This window comes from Osmia lignaria, chromosome 9 (assembly GCF_051020975.1).
Source record: "Osmia lignaria lignaria isolate PbOS001 chromosome 9, iyOsmLign1, whole genome shotgun sequence".
Taxonomy (NCBI): domain Eukaryota; kingdom Metazoa; phylum Arthropoda; class Insecta; order Hymenoptera; family Megachilidae; genus Osmia; species Osmia lignaria.
This window is the reverse complement of record NC_135040.1, coordinates 13,903,598-13,927,591: the sequence shown is the minus strand read 5'-3', so window position 1 is coordinate 13,927,591 and position 23,994 is coordinate 13,903,598. Positions and strand designations below refer to the sequence as shown.

General features: G+C 33.2%; 5 protein-coding genes across 15 annotated transcripts in view; 3 read left to right on the top strand and 2 right to left on the bottom strand.

The window, feature by feature from the left end:
- LOC117601563 (monocarboxylate transporter 9) overlaps positions 1-20,361 on the bottom strand; it is a 28,525-nt gene extending 8,164 nt beyond the window's left edge. The window contains exon 1 of one of the 5 annotated variants that reach the window (XM_076690114.1): positions 20,228-20,361. The gene's annotated coding sequence lies outside the window, so the exon portion shown is untranslated. Of the gene's footprint in view, positions 1-4,002; positions 5,291-7,757; positions 9,250-20,227 lie in introns of those variants that run through there. The other 4 variants (XM_076690112.1, XM_076690111.1, XM_034318460.2 and 1 more) reach the window with 4 other exon arrangements.
- LOC117601616 (uncharacterized) lies at positions 9,617-10,538 on the top strand. The gene is made up of 4 exons (XM_034318612.2): positions 9,617-9,755; positions 9,834-9,904; positions 9,976-10,321; positions 10,398-10,538. The coding sequence occupies exons 1-4, from the start codon at positions 9,657-9,659 to the stop codon at positions 10,506-10,508; spliced, it is 627 nt and encodes a 208-aa protein (XP_034174503.1). The 5' UTR covers positions 9,617-9,656; the 3' UTR covers positions 10,509-10,538.
- Positions 10,657-23,632, bottom strand: LOC117601580 (hydroxyacylglutathione hydrolase, mitochondrial). Of its 5 annotated transcripts, none has more exons than XM_034318524.2 (9): positions 23,107-23,577; positions 22,826-22,947; positions 22,623-22,752; positions 22,098-22,472; positions 21,847-22,024; positions 11,593-11,708; positions 11,172-11,514; positions 11,007-11,110; positions 10,657-10,929 (listed from the first exon to the last, which is right to left on the bottom strand). In XM_034318524.2, exons 1-9 carry the CDS (start codon positions 23,143-23,145, stop codon positions 10,657-10,659), a joined length of 1,680 nt encoding a protein of 559 aa, XP_034174415.1. In that variant the 5' UTR covers positions 23,146-23,577. The 5 variants fall into 5 exon arrangements, with proteins under 5 accessions (XP_034174415.1, XP_034174426.1, XP_034174455.1 ...); XM_034318535.2 differs by having other exon boundaries at positions 22,668-22,752; positions 23,107-23,572; XM_034318564.2 differs by lacking the exons at positions 21,847-22,024; positions 22,098-22,472; positions 22,623-22,752; positions 22,826-22,947; positions 23,107-23,577 and adding exons at positions 11,970-12,197; positions 16,507-16,635.
- Positions 12,197-14,434, top strand: LOC117601577 (ATP-dependent DNA helicase Q1). Of its 3 annotated transcripts, XM_034318497.2 has the most exons (3): positions 12,197-12,389; positions 12,524-13,924; positions 14,033-14,434. In XM_034318497.2, exons 1-3 carry the CDS (start codon positions 12,338-12,340, stop codon positions 14,263-14,265), a joined length of 1,686 nt encoding a protein of 561 aa, XP_034174388.1. In that variant the 5' UTR covers positions 12,197-12,337; the 3' UTR covers positions 14,266-14,434. The 3 variants fall into 3 exon arrangements, with proteins under 3 accessions (XP_034174388.1, XP_034174377.1, XP_034174399.1); XM_034318486.2 differs by having other exon boundaries at positions 12,524-14,430; XM_034318508.2 differs by having other exon boundaries at positions 12,295-12,442; positions 12,524-14,430.
- On the top strand, positions 15,274-19,228 carry TBC1D16 (TBC1 domain family member 16). The gene is made up of 5 exons (XM_034318473.2): positions 15,274-16,493; positions 16,553-16,892; positions 16,962-17,387; positions 17,464-17,757; positions 17,832-19,228. The coding sequence occupies exons 1-5, from the start codon at positions 15,635-15,637 to the stop codon at positions 18,214-18,216; spliced, it is 2,304 nt and encodes a 767-aa protein (XP_034174364.2). The 5' UTR covers positions 15,274-15,634; the 3' UTR covers positions 18,217-19,228.
- Positions 23,633-23,994: the final 362 nt, after the last annotated feature.

Sequence of the window (23,994 nt, the reverse complement as noted above, 5' to 3'; positions counted from 1 at the left end):
TCGCGTGAGGGTGACCCAAAATTTTGCAACTGGACATTAGTTGATTTTAGTACTGATTCTAGGGGAGGAAACAGAAGATTCTATCTGTAGATAGAATAGAATCTGTTGCGATAATAAATCAAGATTGAAAAACAGTATAAATACAAAAAATTTATAAAAACAGGTAAATGAGCATTACTACAGTCATTTACTGATGCTTTAAAGGTTCATACCTTTAAAAGAAATAAATCTTTTCGAAGCAAATTGCCAGAACGATACCTGATTAGACGGACGAGTAGAAAATAAACATGATTGATTGAAGTGTGATAAATTGATACGGTTAATCATTCACGTGGATTCTATTAATAAATATGTAGATATTTGATCATCCGATTGATTTTCAATTAATGAACTTTGCTCATTATTTCCATTTCGTTCTTCGTGTTATATTAACCCATGAACGCGGAGCCAATTTAAATTGGGGCTCTCTCCATGGTCCGCCGTCCAAAAGGGTTAACGCGTTACGAAACAAATCAATATGTATATACCCTAATTAGTTAAAATTATTATTATTATTATATCGATCTAAATTTTTCTAACTCAACACTGTTTAAATTAGATATAAAATTCTCTCGATCGACAAATTGCTTTAAGATGAATGAAGTTAGAGTTCGATGGGGGGAAAAGATAGACATATTCCGAACGATCCCCAAGATTCTCGGATGGTCATTTTGATTTTGACGTTTGGCAAAGTGACACGACAACGTCGAGATTTGCTACTGGCATTTCGTAACCAACCAAAGTAGCTCGAGTTAAAGTCGACGATTATAAATGAAGTTCATTGTGTATGAGTTGCTATCAATTTAACAGTGGCCACGATGATCACGCGCATATCTTGCGATCCCCTGTCTTTTCTTCCGCCACTTCTTCTTCTTCTCTGCCACTTCGCCTTCTTTTTCCAGAGATTCTGTGCCGCGAATTTTCCTCGTCGTACCGAAATATCTTATCCACGGATCGTACGCTCCGATACCTTCACAGACGTGAATTCATGTAAGTCTTGTTTATATCGGTAGAGAAAATAAGGGTTCAACGAGGAATTTAAACAGCTACTGTATCGTCGATATTCAGTAATCGAGAGTTCATTGAAAGCAGATTGCGACCAATTGCAAGACAGTACAAGATTAATTGTAACAATCGTTTAGAATACAGTTTTATTATTTTGTATCTTTAATAACTGGCCACGTGGTGTTTACATATGATGATTTACAATACAGCTCTGTATATCTACATTCGATTTACCGAAATGAAATTTTTAAAAAAATCCTAAGTAATTAAATTATTAATTAGCTAGTTTAAAAAGAGTGAAAGGAAGTTTGTCAAGTCCAGCAATTAAAAAATATTATTTCTTTCATCTGGTAAGTTTTCTCGCCAAAGAAATCTCTGTTTGAAATAGAGAAGCATTAATCTCTGCCTTTTGGCTAGAAAGGCAAAGACGGTAAGAAAGAAATGTGAGGCCATGAGTCTTTTTAATTCTTCAAAATAATTCTAGCTTTTAGCCATGACCCCGATTTAAACCTCGAGGAAAAGGGCGATTTACTTTTTGCTCTATTGATAAACGAGTCACGCGTGAATTTATGGTTCAAATGAATTTAATTATCAAATAACGTTTCCTTTGAAATAATTGAAGAAAAATGATTTCAACCGGTGTCATTTCTGTGTCCACAATTGGGATACAGCTAGGAAACACGCAGAAAATTAATGGCTACGCCATTATAGAACTTGCCAATTACAAAAATAAGGAAACGGTAAAATAGCTGCTAGTTGGCCGGGAAAATTTCCCGTAAACTTGGCACCGGTACACTCGCGATCAAATTAGGTTTTCCCAGGGAAAGTGCAGATCTAACAGCCACCCATCCTTCCCCTTCGGTGTCCCCGGGGAGAATGACGATGCAGCGAAAGGGGTCCCGTATATATAGGCCTATGGCGGACCACCAATTGCGTGCAAACGTTTACGCGGGAGAATTTGAATCCATATTTCTTATACACAAAAATTTGATAAAATCTAACATTTGAAAATTATATCATTATCTTTCCTAAATTACTTTCAATATTTCTTCAACTTCTGTTTCCCTTATATCGTCATACTCCCCAAGGAAGCCTGATTTGATCGCGAGTGTACATTCATTGTGCTCGGTAAATTCATCTCGTAAAGCTTTTAAGTCTTTTCCGCGTGGAATTAAAGCCAACGTCGTGGGAAAAGCTTACTTGCTATTATCTTAATTGCATTAACGATTAAAGAAGAAGAAGAAGAAGAAGAAAGAGTAAAAGAGTTATGTAACTCGAGCATCGTTCAATGTTAATCAGATTTCAGAAGTCCTTTCTCGTAGGTGTTACAAATGAACCCCAGAAATCCGTCAAAATCCCGTCGAATTGATGAACAAATAAATAGATAAAGAGATCAATGTGAATTCTCTAATATTGTGTAAATCTTTAAATAATACTGAATAGAATGAATGATTCTGAAAAATAAGATGGAACTATTAAAAGTGTCTACGAGTTGCAACAAATGCATAGACTGAAGAGTTCGTACCTTCCAAAGGGACAAAAGGGTACACATTTCAATATCTATATGCTTTCTGTGCGAATATGTACTGCACAAAAGAGATCATACGTTCATGCATTTGCTGGAAAGGAACGTTTCAGATTGTGGATATTTACAATGTTCCATCACGAGAAGGTGATAAAGAAAATGAGAATTTTTAAGAAATCATTCATGACATAAAACCATAATAAAATAGCATTTATTCCATTATATTGTTAATGAATTTCAATGATATATATTTAATTTTTTCATGCTCAATTAAATCGAGCAATGAAAATATAATGTATTCTCCTCCCTGTTTAATTCTTACTCGAAAATAATCAGTTTCATCGAACATGAGAAAGTGTAATTAACCGTGTAATTTCAATCTATCCACCCACGAAGCACGTGTATCTCATTGTATTTAGAATTTAGAGCAAGAATAAATTTCACTCGACTAATCGCTTTATATAAATCGACTCGTATTACGTGCCAGTAATCATTCCCGTTAGTTGTCCCGACACGTCATTTAATTAAACTAATTGAAATATTCTGAAGTTTTAACGTTCCCGTTCCGGGAAACCGTGATACACGTACTTTCTACCGTATGTTTATTGTTTATCAAAGGAATGACCAACATCTGAACGGGAAACTATGGACCTTCGTTATCAGTACGTAAGGAGAACGAACTCGTGGTACCACGTGCTTCGTATTTCATACGATATACATTAACGCGTTCACTGCCACATTAGGGTTACTAATCATTTCATTAAATAATATTTTTATTTTTTATCATTACTTCCATAATATTGTACGTATTACTCATAAATTCAATTATCCAGTATAAGTACTTCTATATAGGTTCTAGTAATATGGGTGATAAAATCCTAGGGATATTCAAGCGTCGCCAATGACGTAACTAGGATTTTTTCTAGGGAGCACTAGGAATTCTGAAACCGTAGAACTTATTGTACAGTATATTGAAAAGTATAAAAGTAATGAAAAAATGATAATAATCAACTGTGCAAATCTTAAGTATACTAAATCTTAAAGATAGCAATAAGATATCCATAAGAGCAAGAGAAATTCCCGAGCACGTGAAAACGTGATTAGTATTATCAGTATTAGATACCGAATACAATGCATTGAGATATACAAATCCTAGATAAGAGTGTACAAATGAAAAAACTGACGAATTTTATTTTATACAATAATATTTGAATTATTATTATTATTGTGAATCATTTGTTTCTAGTAATTGATAACAATAGGGGCAAGAATAATTACCATGATATTCTATTGCGGCTAGTTATATTTGAATAACATATCTTATCAACAAATTCATAATTAGTTCAATGTACCAAATATAGAATACCATAGGAGAGATATTAAAATCTAAAAATAAATACAAATGACATTGAACCGAGAGTAAGGAAACATACCATGACTCGACGACACCTGTTCCTCTAATCCTGATGAAAACGCGATGCCAGAAAAATCCTTAAAAGCATCGAGAATCTCGTCCCCCGTGCCAAAACATTCGAGTGTCACATATCACGTTCAATTTCACAATCTTAATTTAAAATAGTTTCACGTATCCGATAAAATTTTCTTTATTAGATAAATCTCTTTGATACCAAATGATACTTTAAATTTCCCAATTTCTTAGAAATTATCATATCTGACAAGTCTTACGATTAATTAATAATCGTACACACCTGTGTAAATACATTTTGACGCATCCGCTTGTGTATTCAATAAATAACACGATTACATTCGCGTGGAATTTTAAAAAGGGTCCAAAAGTGTCACAGAGTCGTGAATGGAATTATTTCAGGTCGAGTCCTGTCGAGCGACTTTTCGACGTCCTGCGAAATCTGGTCGCCGACGTGGACGCAAGAAAACGGCACATTTCACGGGGTTTTAAGGATGGGCACAATTATACGGATTTCGAACTTTCCAGAGAATATTTCTTCGATTCTTGATTCGTCCCTGCGTATTTGTAACACACTGCCCGATTTCTGGTCGATTTTTAACGGCCCCGGTGATATTATTTCTGGTACCAACGACCGGTCACGAATCGAAGATATGTTTTGTTTACGCCCGAAGCGTTGCGAAAAAGGAGCATGTGCTTGACGTTCGTTGACAGTCGAACGATGGGGGAAAAAATCTATTCGATACGGCTTCGCGAATGACTTACTTTGAATGGATTACCGTAGCTACATCCGGCAAGAATTACGGGAATAAAATTTAATTCGATTATTTATCTTTACGTCGCATCGTGCCACTCTACACATTAATCCTTTTACGTAATGTAACCAAAAAAATTCAAAATGAGCCTCCAGTAACACTGTTGCAACAATGTGAACGGTTATCGGTATGTTTATCGATCGATCGTTCGACTGACAGAATCGAAGTACACTCGATTCGATCGACACTTGACGCGACACTTTCCGTTTTCGAATCTCACTTAATATCACCCTCGAGTCGATATTTTTGTACACGTACAGAAAATGTCACGAGAAACGGTTCCTACGAGTGTAAACACCGACAAGTTTCGTCTCATAAAATGATCGGTAACGGTGTCGCGTAGCGCGGCTTCGATGCGCACACGAGGACGGTCGAACTAATACTGATAGCTGGCTGGCAATGCTCTCGCCAATGTATACGACTGTGTGCCACCGAGATACGAACTTATTCGCCTCTCTTCTTTCTAGTGTCTTCCCTTTATATACAATCGCAGCTTTTATGAGGGGATAACACGCGGAGATGCAATTCAAACTATTTAATAAAAAAAAAAAAAAAATATTGAAGAATAATTTACAGTAATTATACAATGTGCCCGACCCTTCTTTCTTGATAAGTGTAGGGTAGAGATGGGTTAACTTAATTTTTTTTTTTTTTTTAATCCGAAATTCACATTAATTAAAAATATAAGATAAGTTTCGTAAGAATCGCTACATTTTTCTGTTGATTGTTTTCCTTGCATTCTCATGAATTTCATGGAAACCTTGCAAGTTAGCTTCCCATAAATTTATATAACAACGGAATTTTTTTTCTATCGATTATACTTTTAATATCTGCGAGTTTTAAGTTTCCTAGTTTTGCCAAGAATTTCGCTTACACAAAATTTCGTCTGTTTCCACGACGCATAATAATAAGTATCAGAATGATTGCAAGTCATACGGAGAAAAATATACGAAAAAAATTGCACAACGCAAAATGTGACAGAGACGATTCATAAATACGACCGAATCTCTTCCATATTCTTAACTGAAAATATTTAGATTGCTGTGAGAAAATATAAATAAATGACGAAACAGCGGTCATAAATCAACATTTGATAAGTGAATGTTTTGACTGCTGAGTTATTAATACAGCAATTTGTCAGGAATATGGGTATACATAAATTTATTTGTCTAGATAAAAATTAGTGACCTCAATGAAAACGTAGTCTTAATTGGAATTTAATATTTTTAATTATCTAAAGATTTTGAGGATGGTCAATGTGTACAGCATCGAGCATGGTAGACCTCCCCCTTCCTGAGCTACCATCCGTCCCAGCCGGCGGACCCAAGGAAACTGATAACGTGTGAGTGGAGGCCCCCTATATATAGGCCAATGGCGGACCGCCATTTGGATACAAACGTTCGCGCGCGAAAATTTGAATTGACATTTACTCTGTTACCGAAAAATCTACTCTGCTCGATACTGTACATACAGTATTTCATTCGTATTATGAAATACGACCTCTAAAATTCGAGAAACAAGAGAATGACGTGATATTTATTGACGTTGAAATCTGGCTGAATACGAAATGAGTCTGTGCAAAATACGATGTCTTCGCTTTTAGCGGAGATTTTCTTGCGACTCCAACTTTCTCGCAAGTGATTCCTCATGCAAAGTGTCAAACTAATTTCTCACGAAACTTGACACAAACGACTTGTTTATCGGTGAAACTTACTGCCACCATCGACCGAGTATCGTATTGCAGAAAACTTAAAAACGATCACGTGAATTTCTAATCTCTGTTCTAACATAAAAAATAATTATCTTTAAAAGACTTATCAATTAATATTTCCTAATCAAACAACGATAACCTCTTCTATAAATTTTCATTTCAAGGAAAAACTCGTTTATCATTGTTTAATCTAAATCTATCGAAGCTCGTTAAATATAATTACAATAAAAAGGAACAATGATTCTAATAGTGTAGGACACATATAGTGTTGATAAAAGGTTAAAAGCACGATAAGATAACTCGTGGCAGCGAACTTTACTAAACATTCCTCAATTTCCTTTAACTATATACTTTTATCTCTGATATGCACACAAAACGTCAGATATTTATAATCGACGCAACTGATATTTCGTGTGCATATTGAACGAACAATTTCGTGTTAATTTGTACCAAACTATAAATAAGGATTTTCAACGCTAGATTAATTTTCACCCAATGCGTCAAATCTGTTTTATAAAAATCTAAACAAGAATTCATAGGAAATTAATTACTATAGGAAGCTGTATCATTAAATATGTAAAGTGACTCTAATAACAAAATTCCGTTTCAAAATAAGTTCCATCGGTAAATAATTAGACCGTGGCTAAGAGAGAATGTTAGAAACCTTTAAAATGACTCTTCTTTGTCGGGAAAGACATGAAGATCCCTCAAGAAGCCTGCATTGCGGACCTCCGCATCACACGGGGCATGTTACACCCACAATTTTTCATCAAAGAATAAAAAACCCTACGTTCTAACAATTATTTTGCAAAAATTGTTGCGTTCATCACCCCAGACACGTTGTAATTAAAAGAAATATAGTTTTTAATAAATTAACCTTCAACGAACACCTGGTGTTTGTATACCTCGTAATGAAAAAATTAATTTAGTAAATGTATATACAAGCAATGCGATACAAACTTCGACTACATTTTCGCATTTGATTTAGTAAATGGATGCATCGATAAATGTGCATCAATTTAAATGAATACTTTTGCCAGCAGGTGTGCGCACCAACCACATAACCTATAAATTTGATGCGCCACTTTTGTCTCGACTTTAACTTGAATTTATAATATCAAAATAAATAGATTAATCATTTTCATTACGAAGTGTATACATTTATTAAATTATATATATTTACTACAATATACGTATACAAAGACATTATTCAGTACATTGACCTTTAAAACATACTTGCGTATAATAAGATCACTGAAATCCGTTAGGTGTACCCTATTCTACATAAGTATCATTTCTTTGAGAATTAAATAATGATCGTCCTTCGTATAGTCATAAAAAAGCGTTGTCGCTAATAAGCATGTTTCAATTTGTACAATTTTGTCACCTCCCACGTGACACACTGACTTATATGGTGAATTACGATGCCACTTCAAAGGTGACTTTACGGCCGATAAGGGTTAACAGCTTAATTGTTTCAAATTAAGTTTTCAGCTGTATAATGGGTTATTATAGTAAAAATTCTCTGTTCGTTTATGAAACGAGTAATGTAAGTCAGTATTAATAATCACATACTGTATCAAATACATATTTATAATAAACTTTTTCTTAAGTTATTTTGAGAATTTATATTTAATTATCGATTGAAATTCTTATGTTATATTAATATATTTCATCGATTATTTCACCGTATAATCATACTAAATACGAGATACAAATATAACGCGTCTAAACTTAACAAGAAGCTGCTAAATGTCATGAACTAACCACCACAATAACATGACTATTTATTTCTAGCGTCGAAACCGTACTAAATGCCCGATATTCACATTAATGTAAAAATAGAATAAAAATCATCCGTAACCAACTCGACTCTCTCTGGTTACTGAATGAGATACTAAGCATGTGTAACATGTGTATGGTATTCTGGAAATTACAGGGGCATTAATCTGTCATATTTAGACAGTATAATAAATTTCACTTGAAATAATCAAAGTATAACAAATGTAAACAAAATAAGCAACGGTGGATCAGCTGATCGTGTTACCATAACCGCAATGGTTGCTATTGATTTCGCGAGCAAGCTCTTTCGCACGCGCGTGTTGCGTTAAAACCCCTTCTACCTATTTCTACGCACGCGATTAAACCTTCTTCGACGTCTGTTCGTTAATAAATCGTGGATAGAAATATTTGTTACAAACACTTACCAAAAGTCGACCCACCGATCTGAAGCGAATGCTAAAAAACTGTGATGCACTGCATGGTACGCGCGGGAAACAATAATTTACAAGAAATTAATAAGACAACCTAATAACACGCGAACAGTTTAACTAGGGTTAAACAAATGATCGGTATATAAAGCGATCAGATAGACGACAGAATCACCGGCACTTAGAGTATGATTGATCAAACACTTAAACGTAAAATCGAAGACATCAAGAAGCCACGAAACAGAGTAATAACGCAACAAGGAGACGAATGCGTGTTTTGACCGTGTCTCGAGTCTCAGGGTGAACTGTGTTTACTGCGCATGTGTATCGACGCAACCCTTCTTTCGACGGTTTTCATTGGTCGTTAGACAGGAACGACATAATTTAGGGCGCAGAATATGGCTAATTAAAAAATACAAAATTTATTTATGCACCGTACTATAGTTTTTAAAAGAAATCTTCTTTTAAAAAATAATTATTTAACGATCACATGAATACATAATGTGGCATTATAAATCAAATGAAAGTGTAAAACTTTAATTTTATTTAAAGTCAATTAGAGCAATTACTAATAGTTTTTGGAAAACAATTCTATTTTCTTTTTTAACTTGTTAACAATTGTTAAAAACATATTTTTCTGCTATGTATTATACTTGTACTAAATTCATGTATTAAACTTGTAACTTGTATAATCATATCCACTATATTTTAAAACAAATGAAATTTGGTGATTTATAATTAATAATATTATTTTATTTAAAGATATTGTAATAATAAAATATCAACTCGTTGATAAGGGAATCGTACTAGCGGCATCTATCACATTACTGTTCCATTATGGTAAATAAACGTATGAGATCTGTCGACACTGGATAAAAACAATGTTAAAGATATTAATTTTGTTTAATTAAAGGGTGTAATTAAAATGTCCGACGAATCGGAATATGACGTGGAACCAGAAGAGTTTGACATTTATAAACGAAAGTACCAATTGTTACTCGATAGATGTGAAGTTTTACAACAGGTTTATATGCATATTAACACTATATCCTATATAATATTTTGATAATTTTTACTGGTGATGCATTATTTGTAATTATAGGAAAATGAAAGATTAGTGTATCGAATTCAACGAGTAAGAAAACTTCTAAAACGTACAAGGAAGGAAAAAAAGTTAGTTCAATTTCTAGGTTATGTATTGAATATTGTTACAATATTATGTACCACTAATCTGTTTCTTATAGATTTTTAATTGATCGTTTGGATCAACATGGTGATCGTTGGCGGGAGGCACCCATGGGAGTTCTTGAAGAAAATAGTACGTTTCAAGTAACATCTAAACCAGAGAAAACACCAAAAGCTACTGGACATAATTCTAAAGAGGAGAAAACAAAGAAAGTAACAAAAAGAAAGGGTACAAAAGCTGATCCTAATGCACCAAAACGACCAGCAAATCCATTTTTTCAATTTTGTCAAGAACAAAGACCTCGTGTTATGGAACGCTTGGCTGGAGAACCAGAACCAAGCAAGCAAGAGCTCACCAGACAACTCGCAACTACTTGGAAATCTCTTAGTTCAGAAGACAAAAAAGTTTGTATCAAAAAGAAAGTTATATACACCATTCTGTTATTTGAATTACACATTTATCATGAATGTTTTTTTTCAGGTATATTATGATATGTACGAACGATCCAAAGAAAAGTATGTTGCTGAAATGCAAATTTATAATAAAAAATCGGAAGACACACCGAACCAAATGTCTTTAAATATAACATAGTATTAATATATAAAATAAATATTTGTAAATACGTAATTTATAATCACATATTTGCACATATGTTAATATTTGTGTATAATAAATGAAAATAAAGTTTTGTAAACAAGATTAACAAAATTCTTTTCTAAAAAAAATCATGATTTCAAACTTATGATTTGAAATTATCCTTTTCTCGTCTGAGAAATGCCATAGTTTGAATTGGATCCTTTTGTTCGGTATGATCCATAACAGATTTTTCATGAACTCGCATAAACGGGTTCGTCAATTTTTCTTCCTGGATAGTACTTGGCACGGTAGGATGATTCTTTTCGCGCTGTATACGAACCCATTCCATTTTTCTATGAATAGCGCTATTTTCTGGCTCCACAAACTTACCAAATTTCAAATTGTTTCCTGTGTACTCATGACCACAGTACACTTTCTGTAAAATATTTATAATAGTTTTCCCCCCCTGTTTATGATGTTTATTAAATATGAAAAATATAATTATATAATTACAGTTTCATCAGGCAATGATCCCAAGATCTTTATAAGTGCTGTATACATTTGTTCTGCAGTGCCCTCAAAAAATCTTCCACAGCCACCAGCAAAAAGTGTGTCTCCTGTTTGATAACTCTCATTAGTTATTACTAAATTCAAGCAGTTATGTAATTCATCGGTTACCTGAAAAAAGTGCTGGGGGATTTTGATCTCCTACAACATAATAACAGATATGTCCAGTGGTATGGCATGGTGTTGCAAGACATTTAACTTGTAATCTTCCAATATTGAAAGTGTCATTGTGCTTTACTTTATGGGTGAGTGCGTCTATTCTATCATCACCACCATATACTTGTAATTTATTGAATTTCTTACATAACTTTGCATTTCCTCCGGCGTGATCCCAATGGTGATGAGTAGTTAAAACTTTTGTCAAATTTAGATTATTTTGTAGAACAACAGACAAAATGCTGTCAGGATCAACAGGATCAACAACAGCTGCTTCTTGTGATGCTTCGTCGATGATCTTTCAATATTATAAAATATAATTTGATTCAGATAACATACTGTATTATTTGAATATTGTAAACCATAAAATACTCACAAGATACATATAATTATCTTGAAGTGCAGGTAATATTTGAACCTTCATGTTTGGTTGTTTTATTAAAGTACTCAGACTATGTGTTGCATAAAAACCATTCGTTGAGAAACTTCTTGCTATAAAGTAAATATATTACATTTATACTTTATCACATATGTATGTTCTTATCTTAAATATACGTAATATTAATGATAAGATTTCCACTTAAGACTTCCAAATAAAGTTTTCTTTGCACATGCATAATTTAATATCCATATAATCAGAATTTATTATAAAAATTCTAATCGAAATCACGAAAGCATTGAAATTTTAAAATGTGCAAGCAATCAAGTAAACATTGTTAAATATAGAAACAATTTAGTAAGAAAAGGAAATACCCTTAAAATACAAGGATGTGAATGTATTTTCAACCCACGTAGGACACGCACGAAACATCGCATTTATCATTGTTGTTAATATATTTAATTTCAAACAATTAATTATCAAACACTAAGCAAAATGTTACTTGCCTGATAGCTACGCAGTAACGGCAGAAAACAGCTGATCCGTACGATGTAATAGCGGTGTTAAGCGCTATATAGGTTATGTCGACGCCGTGTGAATTACTAAATACAAATATATGAATGCAGATATTTTATGCCATAATTCAACTAATACATAGTCTTATTTATTTATTTATTAATATAAGTATAAAGTAGCTTATACTACCACTGTTTTATGTAAACAGTGTTACAGTTTATTTATAATGTCTGCAAGCAATTCGAAAGATGTAATAATATTGGATGATGAAAACCAAGGTTTGTTATGATAATAATATTGTAGCACTGAAAACAAAATTGATGAAAATAACGTATGTTTCTCTATAATATATTTTAAATTTTATATTTTCAATCTTTTGTTAAGGATCATATTCATGTAATTATTTTTTTAGCTACTGAAGAAAGTGAAATTGCTGCAATTGATTATGAGCTAAAACAAATTGACAGTGAGATACAGAAACTTGAAGATCGTAAGAAGGTCTTAGTTCAACGTAAGGAAAAATTAAGGGATGATGCACTTTTGAAGAAGAGTTTATATGTATCAAAGAAAGATTGGGGTAAAGAAGATTTTAGTTGGTCCAAGGACCTGAGGAATGCTCTGAAAGATGTTTTCAAAATTAAGAAATTAAGAGACTTACAGCTGCCAACTATGAATGCAATTATGTCTAATGAAGATGTTATTCTAATTATGCCTACTGGTGGTGGTAAAAGTTTATGTTATCAGTTACCTGCTGTTATTAGCAAAGGTATAACAATAGTAGTCTCACCTTTAGTAGCACTAATGGAGGATCAATTACATGGGTTGCACAAAAATAATGTAAAAGCTATGATGTTAAGTGCAAAAGGAAACAAAGAAGATGTGAAAATTATAATGAATGCCCTTGTAGACAAGAAATCTGATCTTAAACTAATATACGTTACACCAGAGTATATGGCAAAATCGAACCGTTTCATGAGCAAATTACAAAAAGCCTTTGAAATGAAACGGTTAGATCGCTTTGCGATTGACGAAGTTCATTGTTGTAGTCAATGGGGTCACGATTTTAGACCTGATTACAAGTTCCTAGGAATTCTGAAATCCATGTTCCCTGGTGTACCAATTTTAGGATTAACTGCAACTGCTCCAGCAAAGATTATTGTGGATGTTCAAAAAATGCTTGATATTCAAGGTTGTTTAGTCTTAAGAGCCACTTTCAATAGACCAAATTTGTTTTACGAAGTTCGTCGTAAACCAGCAGATAAAAGCACGTGTCTAGCAATGATAGAAAATTTATTAAAAACTAGGTTCAAAGATAAATCTGGAATAATCTATACAACTACTATCAAGGATGCAGAACAACTAACAACTGATTTAAGATCGTTAGATCTAAAAGTTGGATGTTATCATGCAATGTTAGAGCCTCAGTATAGGTCAGAAGTATATTCTAAATGGATATCTGGAAATTACCAAGCTGTAGTTGCCACTATTGCTTTTGGATTGGGTATCGACAAGCCCGATGTAAGATTTGTCATTCATCATTGTATTTCAAAATCAATGGAAAATTTTTATCAAGAGAGTGGACGAGCGGGTAGAGATGGAAGGAAATCAGCATGTATAGTATTGTACAGATTACCAGATGTGTTCAAATTAAGCACAATGGTATTTCAGGATAAAGTTGGCCTTCAAAATTTGTACAAGATGTTAGCATATTGTTTAGATCTAACATCGTGTAGACGTAGTTTAATCGCAACTCACTTTGAAGAAACTTGGACTGAAAGTGATTGTGCAGAGATGTGTGATCATTGTAGAAAACGTAAGGAAAAGAAAGAAGTAAATATAGCTCCATATTGTAGACAGTTGTATGAAATAATGACCAAAGCAGTACAAAGTGAAACAAGATTGACTGCCCTAAAACTTACAGATGCTTGGTATGGTAAGGGGGCGACGACGTTAAGGGTACATTCTATACCAGTACCAAAATTTACAAGAGAATCTGGAGAGGCTATAGTAGGGCATTTACTAGTGAACGGATATTTGCAGGAAGACTTTCATTTCTCTGCATATTCTACGATATCATATTTAAAACGTGGACCCAAAGCAGTATTAGTACTTGATAAGGATCATAAGATACCATTTAATTATGAATTACACTAATATATGTTATTACATTACAGTCTGTGATATAGCAATACTTTTCATAATTATGATTATAATAATATAAGTGTATAATATCAAATGGTATTATATGTACAATAAACCATGACTTAGGATTTATACCAAAGAATCTGTTAGCTCCCATGAAGAAGTCCATTCTCAAAAATCAATAAATATTTTTATACATAAATGCACCCTTTGTATTTTTAAATACTGCTTTAGATACTTGCATAAATAATTATATTTTCTTTCGTTAATAAAATTATTTAGTGCAAATTGAATTAAGGGAGGAATATAATTTGCAATACATGCTTTTCTTTTTAAATTGTTCTATAAATAAGAAACAAGGAGTATCTATATAAAATCGGGTAAAGAATGATTCAAATTTAACGGAAAAAGAAAAATCAATAAAAACAGCATATATAAGACTGGACAACGGTATGTCGGTGGATCGGGTAGTAAGCGAACCACCAGGTTCACGATCAGATGGAAATATTGATCTTGGATAAGGGGTATCTGTGTTCTGTCTGTTGGCAAACACGTTTTACTACATCATCGTTGAGCAGTGAATTTTAGCGATGGGAAGATCTAATTTATTAATTGTTAAAAGTTAAACAACGAACGCTACGTGATACCAGTGAATCTTGAACACATTATATTCTTTATTGAAAATTTAATTACGTTCGCAACGAATAGTAACGTGCCAATAATACTTGTTTCATTCATGAATTCGTTCGAGTAAAATTTAATCCCTGTGAAGTTTCATAAAAATTTGAAAAACGTAATGGAATCTTGACAGTCCCTGATTCTCTAACATCGAAGAAAACTTCCGGCAACGCGTTACACTCCCGTACCATAAGGGTAACATTGAAAAGGTAGAAAATGCATGCTTCTTCGTACGTACACATCCATTATCAGCTTTATGTATGTATCAAGGCTAATTGGTTTGATAAGATGCTTGCATACTTAAACAAGCATACGATTACAGGAAACATCGGAGGACGAAAAATCAGTACATTGTAGCGTTTCTATGACCAATCTGTTCGCACGCTTCCACGTAACAAAATTTGAATTTTCCAGCTTTCATGTTCCATAAAAAACATTTACTAAAAGAATCAAGAAAAAAAAAAGAAAGAAAGCAGTGAACTGGGATTTTACATCTTCGCACGAATATTATATATGTTCTCCAGTGTAAGCCGAGACTAAATTCCTATGGATTCGTTCATTGACAATTGTGCACGATGGTTTTCTAATTAATTAACGATCATCAACGACTGGGGGAAATGACCGCATCGAAACGAAAATATCGCACAACTCTTTGATGAAATTAACTAGATGACTTGGATCGGCCAATTCCCCGCTGACGAAGATGCCTTTGCCAAATATTCTCCGAAAGGCGAGCAGTTACATTTTAGGCGATTGCAATCAAGACAATCGTCGTACAATGTACCAGGACGGGGAGGCGTTATTCTGTAAAAACAACGTATGCGTTCATCCGCCAACATTGATGAGACAGAACTCTGACGTGGTACATCATCCCGGCTACATGGCCATAACCTGTAGATTCAACAAAAATTCCAATGTACCAACTTTACATCTCAGCTGGATTCCTAACAGTACTCTACGGAAACACCCGACGACTTTAGAAAATTTAAGCGCAAAAAAGGTTGACTGTATCGTTCATCGGGATGCTGATAGAAGTTCGCATCACTCTCAGATATCGGAAGAAAGCTACGACTTGAAATCTGACTACGAGAATACCAGCGAGAAAGTTGACGTCTGTTTAGAAGTGAAGGAACCAGTGAATTGCGGGGATTGCGAACGCGTTTGTTCGGGTGGATTTCCACGGAATGCGCGCGACGAGGTACGCGACGCAAATTTGAAAAATGATGCCAGAGATAATTCAAGCGAAGATCAAAATGTATCGGAAACCAAGGAAAGAGACGCTAACGTCAATCGTCGAGTGGATTATTATCAGTCTGATAATTCATCGGTTACTATACACGAAGATAATGATCATAGTATTAGTTTAAATAGACTGCGTTCAGAATCTTTAGACTGCAAACATGGAGAGAATCAAAAGGATCAAAAGATTGAAAGCCAGGATGTTGATAGAAAGAGTACGGATGAAGAGCTTAGATATCCTTATTGCGATGATGTTAGCTTTAAAAGTCGTAGTATGTCGTTAACCTCAACGTGCAGTTTATCTGTTGGTGTATCATCAGAAGGTACTTAACTAACTTTATGTCTGTTGATAATTTTCATTAATGTATCCGCTGTGTTTTAGCTGAAGAGATTCCATCATGGATGAGATCACCTGAACTTCTGGCTTTGCAACATAACCTTACATTTCCTGAAAGTGCAACTGCTTCCCCTGTGACTTTGCGCAGAGCACACAGATGTAGAAGGTTTTCGGTGGATCTCAGTGAAATGAGATCCCTGAGATTATTTTTCGCCGATCCAGCCTGTACCTCTGGTCAATTAGTAGTTGCGAGTAGAGAGAGTCAATATAAAATTTTGCATTTTCATCACGGTGGATTAGATAGATTGGCTGCAACTTTGCATCAATGGCATCAGTTGCTTTATCCACGGTTAGATACAGATACAGAGGAATCCCTTCCGTACAGGTAATGTTGGATGGTTAACGTAACCATTGGTTGGTTTGTTAAATACTTAAAATCTCTTCTATAATTCAGGCATTTTATGGTATGCCGACCAGAAGTGAGCAGGGATGAATTGCATCCGGAAGAAGGACAAGTGCCAATGATTACATCCTTGGCTTGGAAGGATTTGTTAAATGAAAGGGGTCAAGTAGAAGATGATCTTGCTCTTAGAAAAGGAATATTTTTTGGTGGATTAGAACCAGCGCTAAGAAAAATTGTTTGGCCTTTCCTTCTTCATTGTTATTCCTATCAAAGCACTTATGATGATAGAGAACAAATCGATGCCATTCGTAGGCAGGAATACGAAGAGATACAAAAACGTAGATTGGGCATGAGTCCAGAACAAGCAGAATACTTCTGGCGAAATGTAGTGTGTATTGTAGAAAAGGACGTTGTTCGTACTGACAGAGGAAATCCTTATTATGCCGGGGAAGATAATCCGAATATCGAAGTAATGAAGTATGTTTACAGAAGAATAATAATAATTCATAGTTGCGTATCTTTGTCATTGATAATATCGTATCTTTCTTTGCAGAAATATTTTATTAAACTATGCAGTTTATAACTCTCGGTTGGGATATACCCAGGGTATGTCTGATTTGTTGGCTCCGTTATTAGCTGAACTTAATTCTGAAATCGAAGCATTCTGGTGTTTTGCTGGTTTGATGCAAAGATCCGTAGCCGTATGTACACCTACCGACGTGGATATGGACAGAAATCTATGTTATTTAAGAGAATTAGTTAGAATAATGGTACCCGATTTTTATGCACATCTTCAGAAACATACAGATGCCTTCGAACTATTATTCTGTCATAGATGGATACTTCTGTAAGTATTCAATTATAAATATTCTTATAATTTAATTATGTATAAGCTTGTTTCTAAATATATGGGTATTTCAGGTGTTTAAAACGAGAATTCCCTACCGAAGTGGCATTGGTAATGTGGGAAGCTTGTTGGGTAAATTATTTAACAGATCATTTTCATCTATTTCTTTGCCTTGCTATAATGTGCGTTTACGCAGACGACGTGATAGCGCAAGATCTTAGAACAGATGAAATGCTGTTGCATTTCAGTTCTTTAGCTATGTACATGGATGGAAACCTGATATTGAGAAAAGCTAGAGGCCTACTTCATCATTTTCGTCAACTGGTTCGTTTACCGTGCACATTAGCCGGACTTTGCCGTCAATGTGGTCCAGGAATGTGGGATAGCACTCATGACCCTGTTATAGAATGCGTGGGTCACGACGATGCACCCTGTCCGTACTTAAACAATTACGAATAACGACCTAATCTAATGAAAGTGAGAAAAATATTCTGCTGTTAAAGGTTTTTAAATTATTTTTACCTTTGAATAAGTAAATTAAATGCATGTAAAATACATAAGTTATATAAATTGCAGTTGACTAAATGTTGGAAATATTAATGAAAGTAATATTTGACTCGTATAACATTTTTATGAAGAAATTCTTAATTAAATTGAAAGCCAAAATAACATATATGAAAATCTTATTTGCCATAATTTTATAAGTTTTAAATACCGATCTAGAAGTAACTGGAAAATGAAATTTGATAACGCGTAAGACACTAAAAAGACATATCCTAAAATTCAATGTTCAATGAAGCTTATCATTTAACGTAACGTCGACAAATTTTAAATAATACCGCACCTACAATATCCAGTAAAACAAAAATATTCTATATTAACTAGGTAGAACTCGAATGATCATTAAAAGAGTTCTAACCGAAAACGTAGTACAATTAAAGACTGATGACCAAAGAAAAAGAAAACGGAGTAGTACAAGCATTCTAACTTTAAAATATCCAGGCAGATAAAAAGCTCTTTCACTGCATAATCATTATATCATTTATTTATTACACTTTAAAGATGTACCATTCTTCAGTTTGGTACAACTTTCATGAATTGAGTGATCAGAGAATCTAATGTAGTATCAATAAAAGAAATCAAATGTAACTCGATGTAAGCATCATAAATATTTATTACAAGTCCGTTCAAATTTCTTGGTCAATTAATGTGTTCACTTTGGGATATTCACTTACGTGGTATTTTCACTATCTTTTCTACAAGATTTTATTGTTTATTATACGTATGTGTTACACGTAACGTGCCACTTTTTATTGTGCAGTACATTTAATTTTGTACTAATATTGTAATAATAATTTACATAGATGGTGTGTATATCTTGTTCAACATTTGTTTCTATTATTTCGACTATACCCAAAGTGCGTTTATGCTAGTCCATTTGCTCAGAAAAAAAAATATATATATATATAAAATAGATGAAATAATCTCTTTATATAAATTCTTCAATTCTTTTGGTAAAAGTGATGTTCCATTATAATGAATGTATACAATTATATTATTTGTATGATTCCTTACAGCATAGGAAAATTAATTCTAGTAACAACTGTTAATAATGAAGAGAATTGTAAGGAATTCATAGAAATAATATAAAGCTTTTACTGTGCCACCTTGTGTTGTTAGGCAATTACAGAGAGATCTATTCGTGTTAAAAATTTGTTCTGCTAAGTCTAATTAAGTATGGACATATAAATACATAAAATTATGTATGTATATACCGAAATAAATCAAAATAAGCTTATATAATCACTTCTTTATTTTTATTCATTTACCTTTAGAAAATATATGTATACATATTTTACTTATTGTATATTACACTTACACAGGTACATGGTATGAGAGGCATACTTTGAATACTTTGTTGGCAGTTGTGTATGGTATATAAAAATATGTTTTCAGATATATAAATTAAATTTTATCTAATTAACAATATTCGTTTAATCTGTACAGTATTTTCTTGTGAATACTTTAAATAAAATGTGCTAAAATATTGCTGAACTGAATCTGCTTAAGAAGCACTAAATAGGCATTCAAATATTAAATCGATTTATCAGTTATGTAACTTCATAGTTTGAAATATACCTTCATACCATTTAATAGTGGGCAAAACATTACTAGTTGGCCACCAAATATCACCTACTTGAAAGACATTTCATGTACAGTAGAAACTGTACCAACAGATATCTACTAAATAAAAATATGTATACAAAATATGAAGGATATATCATACAAAAGTTTAAAACTTAAATTAAGATTATTCATTTGGCTTGTACAAGATTATTCCTGACTTGTGCCAGCATATTGTCAGTTTTAATGTGACGCATTCTGTCACAAAGTACAGCCGGGCCCCAGTATCCGCGGGTATTACATTCTAATGCCTAATCGTTATTATTCGTTCAACGAAAGAACATACCTGTTTCGCGCAGCTCAGGAAGGCCCTCTACTCCTACTTCTGGCATTTCGCGGCACTTTTTGGTTAGATACACGGTGAACAAAAATATATGAACAGAGAAAGCAAATGACACCGTCGAAGGTCGAAGAGAATACTGAATATAAGAGCGCCAAATATGCTGCGCAGATACTACGCGCATGCGCAGATGAAGCATGCTTGAGCCAATCAGAATTAACATGCGCAGAACGAACGAAATAGACGTGAACCTCGAATAATACCGAACTTAGAAATTAAATTTGTCCAGTAGCAACATTAAATAAAATAATAATAAAATGTACTGCATAATACATTGTACTTATACTTATAGTATACTTTGTTTCTTTTTCTCTTGGATTTTACAACTCCAAGAGGATATCACACACGTCCATAGATACTGAATCCGCGGATATAGGAACTCGACTGCATTATTATTAATATTATTACCCTCACTATTACATTCTTTTAATAATGGTGCCAAGAGTATTAAAAATCAAATAAAAATACCCTACCATTAACATTAATTGTTTATCTATAGTATACTCTATAACTATAGTAATTACAAATATAATTTTAGATCTTTTTACTCGTTGGTAACTTTTGACTAAAGTTAGTGTTAAAAATTTTAAATATTTTTTACGTTTGTATTGAAATTATTAATATAATAATTAATATCCTGCTGAAAATTCAGTCCCGGCGAATGATATTTTATACATGCTAGATTTAAATAATTTTGAAAAGAGACTAATTAATAGTGCAACATTAAATTCTTTGTTTCTCTTTCTTGTTGCAATATTTTTGATTGTAAATTTTATAACTTTAAACCTGTAGATTGTAAATGTATCTGTATGAAATTGACTGATACTAAAACCATGCACGTAATGGCCCAAGCTATAACAAATACGAGCCAGCAATTATTAAAAAATGGACTCGCGAATTTATTAACAACACCAAGACCTATAACTTTATTTGTCTTTTGTCTAGCGTAATACACCAACACTGTTGGAATCAAATACTGTATTCCTGCACCAGCGTACGACCCCGTAATCCCTACTAATATTGATAAATCTTTAGTACTCATGGCGATCATATACGGAGGCAGTATCGCCAATATTGGGAAGACAAGTTTGTAAAGACACGAATAGGATGTGTCCTCGTGAAGGAACAACGATTGTAAATTATTTCTAAGAGTAATAGCTATAATTGGGAAACTGGTACTCAATGTGAATACTGGAAAAAGTGCCAGAAAATACTCTATAAGAACGATAAAAATATTATTACTTTTGGAACAATCACCGGAGCCACGGGGGCTAAAATCTAAAGTGTAAAGATCATCCAAATGCTCAAAAGCAAATGCTCCGGTTAATGCTAATAAAAGATAAAAAAATGCTATTAAGAAATAATCCAATGCCATAAATCGATTTAAAGTAGACTTATTTGCTATTGGGGCTACCAAAGCAGGTAGAGAATGATGACACATAAAAGAATAGATACAAGCACCAAATAAACTAGGTATACCTGAAATATATATAAGTAAATACGACCCCCTCGGTTATTCAAATACTAAACAAATATATATTTTTAATTTATATGAACAAACTTACCCATGATATTTGCTGTTGGAGGATTTCCTTGTGCCCCATGAATGATTAAATTTTTTACAGCATACACAATCATTATTGTAAATGCAAGCCATCTCATTCCTGATGTTAAAAATTGAAGATACTTGGTTCTTTGAATATTGAAAAATACAAAAGGTCCCAATAAGAATACGAACATACTCTGAAAATAATATTTATCATTATAGTATGAAAAAGAAAGTAAAATAAATATGAAAATTTATGTTTAGACATACAAGGAATATCCTATATGCATCTTGCCGATTTACAGAATACTCTTCCCAACAGAGCTCAGTATCTGGTATGGTATCATTACAAGTAAAATTTAGTGGTTGATAAGTACAAGCAACATCGGCTAAAGTTTTTGCAACAGCTGCTCCATAAATGCTCAAATCTCCATAAAGGTATACAGCAAAACATATATAAAACAGAGTTATACCAAACTTATTAAAAAAAATTGATGCCATCTGTCCCATTTCTATTTTATCGCGAATTACATAATATCGATATGTCATATCTGCACGATCAGGGCTACTGGAGAATGGTGTAACAAGAGGAGTGTCTTCTGAGTCAGAATTTGAAGGACCAGATTCTCCCAATGTCTGCAGCATCTGCAATTGCAAAATAACCAATGAAATATATGCTCACTTAAGGACAAGTGTAAATGATTAGCTAGGGAAATGAATACATCTTGCTCTATTCGAGATGCTATGTTAAATAAGATACACACAAAGAGCAAGATATAGAAAAAATCTAAAAACCTCAGATTCTGATTCGTTGAAAGACGAATCTTGAGTGAAACATACACGTTTTCGATGCTGAATATGTCGCCAAGTTACAATAGCATTGGCAGATGCCATCACCTCGATGACAAATGTAACTGTGATAAAGCTGTAAATATGAGATAATACATGATTAAACCTTGAATTAAATTTTCTTAGATTTACTGATTTCAATTGTATACCTTATAAACGCTAATATTAAAATAACGCTCAATCCGAGAGCCCATCCTGCTTTACTGAAAACAGCGGGTAATGTTAAAGCTCCTGTGCCAACAATTAAATTGAAAATATATATGAGTCCGACCTACAAAACATATTAGTAGATTAAAATGCCTGTATAAAGAAAAAGGCAATTATACAACACTAGTAAATTATTTGGCTGATTATCATGGAAAGGATTGTTTACGGTCGAAGGTTATGTGATATCGTGTTTACGAAATTCATTACGAGATTATTGACTTACCCATGAAGAATATTGGTCGTTTGAATTTTGCTCGGGCATTTTGATTCAAGTTACTAATTAAAATGAATCAGACTTCTCGAGCAACTTAGTAATGCTGTCACATATGTCATTGACCTAACTATCGGTGCGTAGTTTTCCAACGATAACACAAAGCAACTGTAAGATCGCCCTATGTTGGATCATACGAAACATCTATTTACGCAGCACTGCTTAGTTTAATCCAGAAATTTTCCTATTTATAGCTCAGTTCCTAAAATATAATTTTATCAGAAATTTAATTTTTCTAAAATTACACGTTTATCATGTTAAAAAAAATGCATTAATTGAAATTCAAATTTAAATTAGTATCAAATATTTTCTTCCGTTCGACTGTACGCGCTGATGTCGATTTTGTAATCAAAATGGAGAGTGCTGCCACCTAATCAAAATGCAATGCAATTTAAATGCAGTTACTAACCAACAAAGATAATTCAAGGACTGTTGTTAAATATTAAATATATGCATTCATATACACCCACAAAATAATAAATACAAGATAACAATTTATCCATAATTAGCGATCAAAAAAATATATCTGATAATTTTAAGTTTACATATGTTCTTATTTATTAAAACAATTGCCAAATGATAGATGTAACTTAAAATATAAATAAGTAAAAAGAACAAAAGATAGATTCCTTTGAATACTGATTACTGCTTAATAAAGTAATACTAAAGTATACAATTGAATATATTTAATTGTCCTAATGAATAAATTTAGAAATTCATAAGCAATGGCATTATGGAGAGATGAACAGGTATCGTTTGATTGAAAATAACTTTTATTAGACTGAAAATATAAACCTAATTCTTAGAGTAATATAAATTTTTACCACAAATCTTACGTTA

What these genes read in the sequence shown, in the direction of transcription:
- LOC117601616 (XM_034318612.2), top strand. Translation starts at nt 9,657, where the DNA reads ATGTCCGACGAATCGGAATATGACGTGGAACCAGAAGAGTTTGACATT. An exon ending in GATGTGAAGTTTTACAACAG is followed by an intron (nt 9,756 to 9,833) that starts GTTTATATGCAT and finishes TTGTAATTATAG; the next exon opens with GAAAATGAAAGATTAGTGTA. An exon ending in TTAGTTCAGAAGACAAAAAA is followed by an intron (nt 10,322 to 10,397) that starts GTTTGTATCAAA and finishes GTTTTTTTTCAG; the next exon opens with GTATATTATGATATGTACGA.
- TBC1D16 (XM_034318473.2), top strand. Translation starts at nt 15,635, where the DNA reads ATGCCTTTGCCAAATATTCTCCGAAAGGCGAGCAGTTACATTTTAGGC. An exon ending in GAGGAATCCCTTCCGTACAG is followed by an intron (nt 16,893 to 16,961) that starts GTAATGTTGGAT and finishes TCTATAATTCAG; the next exon opens with GCATTTTATGGTATGCCGAC. An exon ending in TGTCATAGATGGATACTTCT is followed by an intron (nt 17,758 to 17,831) that starts GTAAGTATTCAA and finishes TGGGTATTTCAG; the next exon opens with GTGTTTAAAACGAGAATTCC.
- LOC117601580 (XM_034318524.2), bottom strand. Translation starts at nt 23,145, where the DNA reads ATGCCCGAGCAAAATTCAAACGACCAATATTCTTCATGG. An exon ending in ATGCATATAGGATATTCCTT is followed by an intron (nt 22,025 to 22,097) that starts GTATGTCTAAAC and finishes TATTATTTTCAG; the next exon opens with AGTATGTTCGTATTCTTATT. An exon ending in AAGATAATTATATGTATCTT is followed by an intron (nt 11,515 to 11,592) that starts GTGAGTATTTTA and finishes TAATATTGAAAG; the next exon opens with ATCATCGACGAAGCATCACA.
- LOC117601577 (XM_034318486.2), top strand. Translation starts at nt 12,338, where the DNA reads ATGTCTGCAAGCAATTCGAAAGATGTAATAATATTGGATGATGAAAAC. An exon ending in ATTGGATGATGAAAACCAAG is followed by an intron (nt 12,390 to 12,523) that starts GTTTGTTATGAT and finishes TTATTTTTTTAG; the next exon opens with CTACTGAAGAAAGTGAAATT.